Below are 11,484 nucleotides of genomic sequence, written 5' to 3'. Positions count from 1 at the left end.
TACTAATAAGATCCAGTTTCATACCATGAAGATTTACCATAAGTGTCTATTTTTCAGCAGAAAGCTACTGTGACCGCTGACCAAAAAAATATACCCCAATAACACAAGGCCTTATTTACAGCTCTCTAAAAAATACCCCAATAACACAAGGCCTTATTTATAGCTCTCTAAAAAATACCCCAATAACACAAGGCCTTATTTACAGCTCTCTAAAAAATACCCCAATAACACAAGGCCTTATTTACAGCTCTCTAAAAAATACCCCAATTTACACAAGGCCTTATTTACAGCTCTCTTAAAAAATACCCCAATGACATAAATGTTCATGGTGTGACACAGGATCCCATTAGTAGAGGGTCTGAGCATTCCAAAACACCAACTTTTATCATTTTAAAAGTACAATACCAAGCAGATGTACAGGGTTGACAACTTCTGTAGTTTAAATGGTACAGTAGAAATGTGATGTGTAGAGCTATAATGAAAAAACTATTTAGAGGATGTAACAGTTCAACACATCAGGAGTCAATGTCAGTTGTCTTTTCATAGCTATGTATTCAGAGGTCAAGACAGCAACTTTTATTTTGAAAATGTGCTGTATGACCTAGATGTCGCTGGGTTCACAATGCTCACGGATTGTTGGAAAGTGGCTACGGACGATTTTTACGAAAATGTGTGGCTTTTAATGTAGGCCCACGACAATATAGTGCTTTCTCTGAGTTCGAGTGGAGTTAGGCCACACGAGGAGAACATGTATTTATAATGTCGGGGTAGGCATTCTATATCACTACATTGATTAGCATTCAGACTTCAACGATTGGCCCGTGACAATGTTGTCCAGCGTCTGGTTACATTATTGAGAAAATCATGTGTTAGTAAAGTCACGCGAACTGATTTTGGCTTCTACGTTTTGGGAGTGAACTCTAGAAACTAGTTTAGTGTATGAAGCCGACACGTGCCAGGGTGTTCTGAAGTTCTGGCTAGTCCTAGTAGCCAACAGCAGCTTCACCATGTCGGAGAGGACACCGCTCCTGCACTATCGTCTCTCCACAAACGTCAATGAGCAGTCGGGGGAGCATCAGCCGTGTCTGTCTGGGGAGACTGTGGAGCAGTCCCTGGCTTTTTCCAGACTGAAGTCGGTGCACCACAGCCGTCCCAAAAAACTCTCCACATTCTTTGGCGTGGTGATACCCACCTTACTGTCTATGTTCAGCGTGGTGCTCTTCCTACGAATTGGTGAGTATAGCCTACGGTTATTTATTACAATGTCCGGTGAGTATAGCCTACGGTTATTTATTACAATGTCCGGTGAGTATAGCCTACGGTTATTTATTACAATGTCCGGTGAGTATAGCCTACGGTTATTTATTACAATGTCCGGTGAGTATAGCCTACGGTTATTTATTACAATGTCCGGTGAGTATAGCCTACGGTTATTTATTACAATGTCTGGTGAGTATAGCCCACGGTTATTTATTACAATGTCCGGTGAGTATAGCCTACGGTTATTTATTACAATGTCCGGTGAGTATAGCCTACGGTTATTTATTACAATGTCTGGTGAGTATAGCCCACGGTTATTTATTACAATGTCCGGTGAGTATAGCCTACGGTTATTTATTACAATGTCCGGTGAGTATAGCCTACGGTTATTTATTACAATGTCCGGTGAGTATAGCCCACGGTTATTTATTACAATGTCCGGTGAGTATAGCCTACGGTTATTTATTACAATGTCCGGTGAGTATAGCCTACGGTTATTTATTACAATGTCCGGTGAGTATAGCCTACGGTTATTTATTACAATGTCCGGTGAGTATAGCCTACGGTTATTTATTACAATGTCCGGTGAGTATAGCCCACGGTTATTTATTACAATGTCCGGTGAGTATAGCCTACGGTTATTTATGACAGTGTCCACAACATGGCTTTACTTTAGGCCCATGTTGGTACATTTGAGCCAGTTGTTGCCTGGAAACCCGACTTTGAATTCCATTGAATTCTACGTCGAGCATAAATTAGAGTTTGAATCAGGAAAATTAACTCTCACGACCTCTACAAGCCAGAATGTGAAATAAAATGTTGACGTTAAAATATCATTTTATTCAACATTCTTGAATAAAAATACAGGCCTGATGGGAACAATTTTTTTTCGGTAAACTGTCGACAAAACAAAATACGCTAGACAAGGTGGTATCTTCTTGTGTCGGTAAAATGAATGAAATGATTAGATTACAGATGAAGAAAGTTATGATCAAATTCACAGGGTGGTGAAAGTGCAAGGTGATGAGTTTAATGCGCCTTTCCTATAGATATCGAGGGTCTTATTCTGGTGACCAGATCATCGATGTTTGGCTGTTTTTTAACAAAATAATCTCGCTCTTTTGCCAATAATAATCTCATTATGTAGGCTATATGTGCGCTCTAGCCAAAAGCGGGCAGATACCCTCGGGCCATTGTGTAGAATTAGGGGCGCAACTTTGGTTTTAGAAGTGGGGGGACATCATTTGGCGGGGAATTTGGGGGTCCTCTCAATTTTGGGGGGCATCTGAAGCTATTTTCCTGCATTTCTACACAATGTAATATGGCCCTCCTAGCCGTCTCTATTTAGAACAACAAAAAGTAAGCAAAAATGCCCACAGACATCTAGGTAAGAGATCATTATTAAATATGCTGAAGTGATTGCAGTGGCGACCCGTCGTTCAGGGCAGGTGGGGCAGAGCCCCATTTTCTTTTGAGCCTCACCTTTTTAGCATAAAAAAATAACAATAAAACAAACAAAAAAAAACATTTTAGGGGTGGCTTGCCTGTTTTGCATGTTATCTTGGCATTAATACGTGTCACATATCAGTTTGCAAACAATGTAAAATAATATATAATTGAGTTAATAAAGCTGCATACAAACATGGTCTCTTTTTTTGTTTTCTTAAGGCAGCTCCAAAATGCATGTATTTCCGCCTAGCTCAGTGCTTGCTGTGGTGGTGGGGAAAGCCAACAGAAAATACAGAGCTTTGCGCCGTGATTGGCTTAGTGTTCTGTCACTCATGGGGTCGCCAAGTCGCCTCCAAGTCTAAAGAGCTCTCAAATTCAAGCCCATAGTTACATTAGAAGTGCCTATCCAAGAAGGCTCAAGGTCATTAGTCACAGATAAAATGACGTCAAATCACATTATATCTACAGTAGCTTTGATTGGACTGATCTAAATCTTAGCTAGCAGTCATCATGAATCAAGTTGACAAACTACTGGCAAATCCTTTTTAATCCTTCTCATATGAAGATAAATAATGAAGAGCAATTTATAGGTAAAATGTATCGGGTGCTCATTGGCCATTGGACGTAAACATTACACAACAAGTTGGAAATCGCAACAATGAGTGGTTTGGAAGGAGTCAGTGTCGCTAACTGCAAGCAATCGTTAGCCTGCTATTCAGTGGAGTGGCTTCGTGGTCCCAAGTCTAAGATGAAGGTTCTCTTTTCCTAGTTTTAAAATGATAAACATTCAACATTGGCCATGCTGTCAATGAAGCGTGATTTGTGCCGTTCTCAAAACAACTTAACTTGGAACTGCAAAATCTGATTTTAGTGAGTTCAAGACAACTGGGAACTCGGAGAAAAACGAGCTACGACTGAGAAAATACATTTTGGACTTTCATCCAACTTGGAATTGTAAATTCAGAACGCTGCCTCTTTCTAGAGCTACGACCTGAAGATCACTGACGTCATCATGATTCAACCTTTTTATATCTTCGAGTTCCCAGTTGTCTTGAAAGCACCATAAATCCAGAGAATCCCAGACTTTGATGACAGTTTGCCCAAGAAGAACCGCCGTGCCACCTTCCTGTTCAAGTGAGCACAGCACAACAAGGTGAGTCCAGAAATGTCTGGTATGCTGCTGCATAAATTATGTAATATGCCAGGAAGATATATATACTGTAGCTAAGAAAGTAATACTAAGTGTATGTTGTGTAGTAAGCTGTTAGTAGCCCATGTGCCTCACCCTAATAATTTGTCTATTTTTCACCTCTTAATTTCGCCTACTGTTCTGACTTGGTGGTGAACATGTAGCCTATGATCTGTTTTTGATAAATGTAATCATTGAATGTTGTAAGAGCTTTCATTGTCTGCTTATATGCCCCCTTTATTTATCATACGGTTCTGACTTGGTGTACAGGGAGAACACTGTAAGAATGGCCCATGTTCTGAATTCTGTCACTGTTAATTTCAAAAGTGCTGAACAAATAGTTATATTGACTACGTCCGTCCTAGCTCGCTCGTTAATGTCTTAAATCAAAATTACGAATAGCCTCTTATCCGCTTGTCGTCCCCTTATGCCATAGTTTGTACATCTCAATTGTCAGTAGAAAGCACATTTGTTAAAGCAAGTCAGTCATATCAACTATATATTTTTTAAAGTCGTAAATGAGACTGTTTCGCTGCCAGACAAGGCTCCGCTGATAGCCAGGTGTAGCAGTGGTAAGATGTTTTCGGACAGCTTTATGTAGGCCCTAATAGTTTGTGGGCACTGTTTGTCACCGTTATATTGCAATTAATGTATTGTTTAGGGTTGTGTAGTGGCTTTGCCGGCATTCATCTCACTTTTAAAACATTTTTTTACCCACCAAGATGTACATGCTTAAATCGCCACTGCGTGATTGATAAGACTGAACTAGATCAATGATAATTAAATCATCAATATTGTTGCACCTTTAACCAATAGCCTAACAAATGAACAATTCTTACAGACTTAATTTTTTATTCTTCATCAAAACATAATCTATATCAAATTTCAGCAACACCGCCCAACCCTTATCAGTCTAGTCAATAACTCAAATCTCTCCCCAACACAACTTCCTTCCCATCTTTTTATGTCTCGGGAAAGGTTTGGAAAACATACATTTTATAAAATCACACATACGCTACCATTCAAAAGTTTGGGGTCACTTCGAAATGTCCTTGTTTTTGAAAGAAAAGCACATTTCTTTGTCCATTAAAATAACATGAAGTTGATTAGAAATGCAGTGAAGACATTGTTAATGTTGTAAATGACTATTGTAGCTGGAAACAGCAGATAAAATAGTTGGACTATCTACATACAGTGAGCACCATAATTCATTGCACAGTGACAATTTTTTTGTTATTTTGGTTCTGTACTCTAGCACTTTGAGTTTGAAAGGATACAATGACAACGAGGGTGAAGTGCAGACTGTCAGCTTTAATTTGAGGGTATTTTCATACATATCAGATGAACCGTTTAGAAATGACAGCACCTTTTTGTACATGTTCCCCCCATTTTAAGGTACTACAAGTATTTGTTGAATTGGCTTCACAGATGTGTGTCGTTAGGCAGGTGTATTCATTTGTGTCGTTAGTGAATGCAGATGAGTTGTTGATGAAAAGTTTTGATTCTAGACTTCGCTATTGCCTTTGGAGGTTGTTGTTGGGGTGTGACAACATGAGGAAGACAGCAGTGTCGATGTAAATGAAGCTGGCCGTCATAAGACTCAGAAATGAAAATCAATCAATCAGGAACATTGCAAAAACCCTGGGCATGCCCAAGTCAACAGTTTCGTTCATCATTAACAAGAAAAAAACAACCGGTGAACTCAATTATGTCAAAAGACCCGGTAGACTGAGGAAGACCACTGTTGTGGATGACCGGAGAACACTCTCTATGGTGAAGAAAACCCCCTGACAACAGCCCAACAGATCAAAAACACTCTCCTGGATGCAGGTGTAGATGTGTCAGTCTACCATACGTAGAAGACTACACCAGCAGGACTACAGACGGTACACTACAAGATGCAAACCACTGATAAGCCTGAAGAACAGAAAAGCGAGATTATGGTTTGCTAAAAAGCACCTAAAAGGGCCCCAAGAGTTCTGGAGAAAAGTATTGTGGACAGATAAGACAAAGATTAACATTTACCAGAGTGATGGAAAGAGGAAAGTGTGGAGAAAAAAGACATGCCCATGATCCAAAGCATATCACCTCATCCGTGAAACATGGTGGAGGGGGTGTTATGGCTTGGTGGAGGGGGTGTTATGGCTTGGTGGAGGGGGTGTTATGGCTTGGTGGAGGGGGTGTTATGTCTTGGGCCTGTATGGCTGACAGCGGAACAGGCTCACTTGTCTTCATCGATGATGTGACTGCAGACAGAAGTAGAACAATGAATTCTGAAGTCTACAGAAATATTTATCTGCTCAGATAAACCCAAATGCCTCAACTCATTGGACGGCACTTCATCATGCAACAAGACAATGACCCTAATACTGCTAGAGCAACAAAGGGGTTTTTGATGGCCAAAATCCTTGACTGGCTGAGTCAATCACCGGATCTGAATCCAATTGAACATGCATTTTACATGCTGAAGAGGAGAGTGAAGGCAATAAGTCCCGAAACAAGCAGGAACTGAAGATGGCTGCAGTACAGGCCTGGCAGAGCATCACCAGGGAAGATACCCAGCGTCTGGTGATGTCGATGCATCGCAGACTTCAAGCAGTCATTGCATGCAAAGGATATGCAACCAAATATTAACAATGATTACTTTATTCTACATTATGTTAAACTGGCCAATGTTTTTGATGCCCAAAAATGTGGGGGACTATTACAAAAGCTTCTATAATTTCTAAATGGTTCATTTGATATGTATGAAAATACCCTCAAATTAAAGCTGACAGTCTGCACTTCACCCTCATTGTCATCAAACTCAAAGTGCTAGACTACAGAACCAAAATAACAAAAAAATGGTCACTGTCCAATGAATTATGGTGCTCACTGTAGGTGTACAGAGGCCCATTATCAGCAACCATCACTCCTGTGTTCCAATGGCACGTTGAGTTAGCTATTCCAAGTTTATAATTTTAAAAGGCTAATTGATCATTGCAAAACCCTTTTGCAATTATGTTAGCACATCTGAAAACTGTTGTGCTAATTAAAGAAGCAATAAAACTGTCCGCCTTTAGACTAGTTGAGTGTCTGGAGCATCAGCATTTGTGGGTTTGAGTACAGGCTCAAAATGGCCAGAAACAAAGACTTTCTTCTGAAACTCGTCATTCTATTCTTGTTCTGAGAAATGAAGGCTATTCCATGCGAGAAATTGCCAAGAAACTAAAGATCTCGTACAACGCTGTGTACTACTCCCTTCACAGAACAGCGCAAACTGGCTCTAGCCAGAATAGAAACAGTGGGAGGCCCCTGAGCAAGAGGACAAGTACATTAGCGCCTAGTGTGAGAAACGGATGCCTCACAAGTCGTCAACTGCGTTTATTTTCAGCAAACTTAACGTGTAAATATTTGTATGAACATAACAAGATTCAACAACTGAGACAAACTGAACAAGTTCCACAGACATGTAACTAACATAAATTGAATAATGTGTCCCTGAACAAGGGGGGTGAAAATCAGAAGTAAGTCAGTATCTGGTGTGGCCACCAGCTGCATTAAGTACTGCAGTGCATCTCCTCATGGACTGCACCAGATTTGCCAGTTCTTGCTGTGAGATGTTACCCCAATCTTCCACCAAGGCACCTGCAAGTTCCCGGACATTTCTGTGGGGAATGGCTCTAGCCCTCTCCCTCCGATCCAACAGGTCCCAGACGTCGTCAAAGGGATTGAGATCCGGGCTCTTCGCTGGCCATGGCAGAACACTGACATTCCTGTCTTGCAGGAAATCACGCACAGAATGAGCAGTATGGCTGGTGGCATTGTCATGCTGGAGGGTCATGTCAGGATGAGCCTGCAGGAAGGATACCACATGAGGGAGGAGGATGTCTTCGCTGTAACGCACAGCGTTGAGATGGCCTGCAATGACAACAAGCTCAGTCCGATGATGCTGTGACACATCGCCCCAGACCATGACGGACCCTCCACCTCCAAATCAATCCCGCTCCAGAGTACAGGCCTCGGTGTAACGCTCATTCCTTCGACAATAAACACGAATCCGAACATCCCCCTGGTGAGACAAAACCGCGACTCGTCAGTGAAGACCACTTTTTGCCAGTCCTGTCTGGTCCAGCGACGGTGGGTTTGTGCCCATAGACAACGTTGTTACCGGTGATGTCTGGTGAGGACCTGCCTTACAACAGGCCTACAAGCCCTTAGTCCAGCCTCTCTCAGCCTATTGCGGTCTGAGCACTGATGGAGGGATTGTGCGTTCCTGGTGTAACTCGGGCAGTTGTTGTTGCCATCCTGTACCTGTCCCGCAGGTGTGATGTTTGGATGTACTGATCCTGTGCAGGTGTTGTTACACGTGATCTGCCACTGCGAGGACGATCAGCTGTCCGTCCTGTCTCCCTGTAGCGCTGTCTTAGGCGTCTCACAGTACGGACATTGCAATTTATTGCTCTGGCCACATCTGCAGTCCTCATGGCTCCTTGCAACATGCCTAAGGCACATTCACGCAGATGAGCAGGGACCCTGGGCATCTTTCTTTTGGTGTTTTTCAGAGTCAGTAGAAAGGCCTCTTTAGTGACCTTAATTACATTTACATTTTAGTCATTTAGCAGACGCTCTTATCCAGAGCGACTTACAGTAGTGAATGCATACATTTCATTTCATGCATTTTATTTATTATATATTTTTTTGTACTGTAATTGCCTACTGTCTGTAAGCTTTTAGTGTCTTATTGACTGTTCCACAGGTGCATGTTCATTAATTGTTTATGGTTCATTGAACAAATATGGGAAACAGTGTTTAAACCCTTTACATTGAAGATCTGTGAAGTTTTTTGGGATTTTTACGAATTATCTTTGAAAGACAGGGTCCTGAAAAAGGGCCGTTTCTTTTTTTGTTGTTGAGTTTAGAACTGTAGAGCTATTTTTACTTGCACACAATATAGCTGGATCATCCCATCCTGCCCCTAGGGGACCACCGCCCTGCAGCGCCACAACCCAACTCAGCTATAGGATCTTAGTGAAACATTCATTATTGGTTCCAGATGTGTTAGGCTAATGCCAGAGTGACAACCAACAGTATGGCATACCCCCAGGGCCAGGACTGAGCAGTCCAGCAGCTACGCATTGCCTAAATAGGTATCTCCCTTGAAGTGGGCAAGGGACTCCTTTTGTCATACTGTATTCCATATAAGGCATCCAGACCTCATGAAAGTTGCGCAGTATACCCTTAATCTTGTAATAAATCAAATCTAGTGATACATAACTTGATATTTCTGCCATCCATTGTTACATTGTGAGTGGATAACCAACCTTCCAATTAATGGCAATACGTTTCTTAGCTGCTATAAATGCTTGGTGACACAGTTTCTTTTGATAAGTCTCCAGTATCAACATTTCCAAGCAAACAAAAACCTGGAGAATCTGTAGATATGCTGAGATAAAATAACTTTTTGCCAGAATTCAGCCAGCCTTCACAAGACCACAACATATGCAAATATGTCCCCTTTTGTGTTTTACACAGTGATGAGTGATGATATTCAGTTTCACTGGCATATAGTACGTTCTATGGATGGTCTTAAACTGCAGTAATTTATGTCTGAGATTATATGAGGATGACTGGGCATTGAAACATCTGTATCCATTTATCATCAATAATGTCTCCCAGGTCTTCCTCACATTTTTGTTTAACATGTTTTGTCATCTGGAAAAGCCTCTATCAACCCTTGATACCATTTGTAAATCAATTTTAGAGGTTAATCAGACTGCCTTAAAATAGATTCAATCTTTGAAGCTTCTGGCTTGTCCAGTGTTTACTGCACAGAAAGAATAAAGTGTTGCATCTGCAAAAAGGTTCCCCTCAGTACAGTCAGACTGGTCTTCCCTGACTGCCTGACACTGATGAGACCTCTGTCACCATCTGATCCTGCTCAGATGAGGCATGAGAATAATTACCTTGGTGTACATTTATACAATGATTCTATTCTTGGATAATATAATGGTTCAATAATTGAAATTACCATTATTTCCAGATCCCAGACTGTTGCCTATCCATCAACTCAAGATGGAATGTTGTATCCATTCACTGATTGTTATAATGTACTGCAAAATTCACCTGAGCTCCGAAGACTGGTCTTCCCTGGCTGTCTGACCCTGCTGGGACACCTGTCACCATCTGATCCTGCTAAGACGAGCATAGTGTTGCGTACTGACTGTGCATCATGACAGTGAAGCCTGTAGAGCTGTTTATACCGTGTCAGTGTAACAATTAGGAAATGAACTAGGGAAACTGACAGATCAATAACGTTACATTGCTATACTGACTAATAAAAACATTACGGTGAAAAAAATTCAGAGTATCTACAGTTTCATCGTTTGATTCAGAATGTGTGTGTATGGGGGGGGGGGGGGGGGGGGGGCGTCATGTCCCTCCTGTCCCCAGTGATGCCCCTGGCTAGAACACACATGCTAATTCGGGAGGTGGCATACTCACTATATAATGTTAAAAAATGTAAAAATATGAGATCTATCAGTAAAGTTAAATGCGATGGAAACCCATTTAACTTGTAAATTAATCACTACCGAATAAAACATACATCCATCCATCATTTTAAGGTCAACCCTGTTACATGAACTGAACTCTTGTTTTATTATGGTGAACCTATTCCTTTTTAAACAGTGTAAAAACAGGTGAGCTGGTTCTACTCTCATTCGCCATTTTCTGGTGGAAAACCAGGCAGGTCGGGTAGAACACGTCAACCCTGTTAGACATAAATAGACAGGCTTGAAATGTTTGAACAATTTTGCGTTCAGTTGCTACTCCCTGATGCACACATGCTTTGATTGCCCCTGTCACAATGAGATTTCTGGATGATTTAAGGTCAAATCTTCAACCTTGTAACTTTATTTGGCACTTACTATAGGCATTTTTTGTTTTTAACCTCTTGAGATGGGAATAACGTGTTGTCATAAAGAGCACTTTCAATCTTGAAATTAGAAATCAAATGTATTTTTTTACCACGTTACACTTGGTGGAATGACCCTTGTACCACTTAGAAAGTCCCTTGATGTGATACAGCACAAGGGTATGAACTCCTGAGAGGTATGGAGAAAAAGTATGTTAACGGATAGGGCATACTGGAGTGAGTGCATCCCAGGACACATTGGGAATGGATCGTTATGGTGGTCATAGTAATGATAATAAATGTAAAATATGTAAGACAATTTTCTTATTGGAGGAATAGAGTAGTTTGAAGTGGACTAACTTGGAGTAAAATATAGTTCTAGCTCTACGAAGAAATGGCTTTATTGCCTCGCACCATAACTTTACTCTCGAGCCGTTAATCGCGTTCACATGATGCAGAGCTCGAAGTCCAATATCTGATGGCAATAATGACAACAGTATCTCTAATGTAATCACAAATATTCTGAAGATATGTTTACAAATACAATCCCCATTCATCAATATCTCTCATCTGTTTTCTTTGTTCAGAGGTGTTTCATTCTAATCACAGTTCTCACGGTAAGTAAAGTGGTCTGTCCGTTCTCTCTCCTGCCTTGATGTGCTCCCCCTCTGTTTTGCCCCTTGTCTCATGA

At 41.1% G+C, this 11,484-nt stretch overlaps 1 protein-coding gene across 2 annotated transcripts in view; it reads left to right on the top strand.

The window, feature by feature from the left end:
- The first annotated feature begins 550 nt into the window (after positions 1 to 550).
- LOC115163613 (solute carrier family 12 member 9) overlaps positions 551 to 11,484 on the top strand; it is a 61,440-nt gene continuing 50,506 nt past the window's right edge. The window contains exon 1 of one of the 2 annotated variants that reach the window (XM_029715640.1): positions 551 to 1,233. In XM_029715640.1, the coding sequence (XP_029571500.1) occupies positions 1,008 to 1,233 (226 nt within the window). In that variant the 5' untranslated portion in view covers positions 551 to 1,007. The remainder of the gene's footprint in view (positions 1,234 to 11,484) is intronic. The other variant, XM_029715639.1, reaches the window with a different exon arrangement.

The sequence above is a fragment of the Salmo trutta genome, chromosome 26, assembly GCF_901001165.1.
Source record: "Salmo trutta chromosome 26, fSalTru1.1, whole genome shotgun sequence".
NCBI classification, from domain to species: Eukaryota; Metazoa; Chordata; class Actinopteri; order Salmoniformes; family Salmonidae; genus Salmo; species Salmo trutta.
Note: the sequence above shows the minus strand (reverse complement) of the source record. Positions and strands in the feature narration are given on the sequence as shown.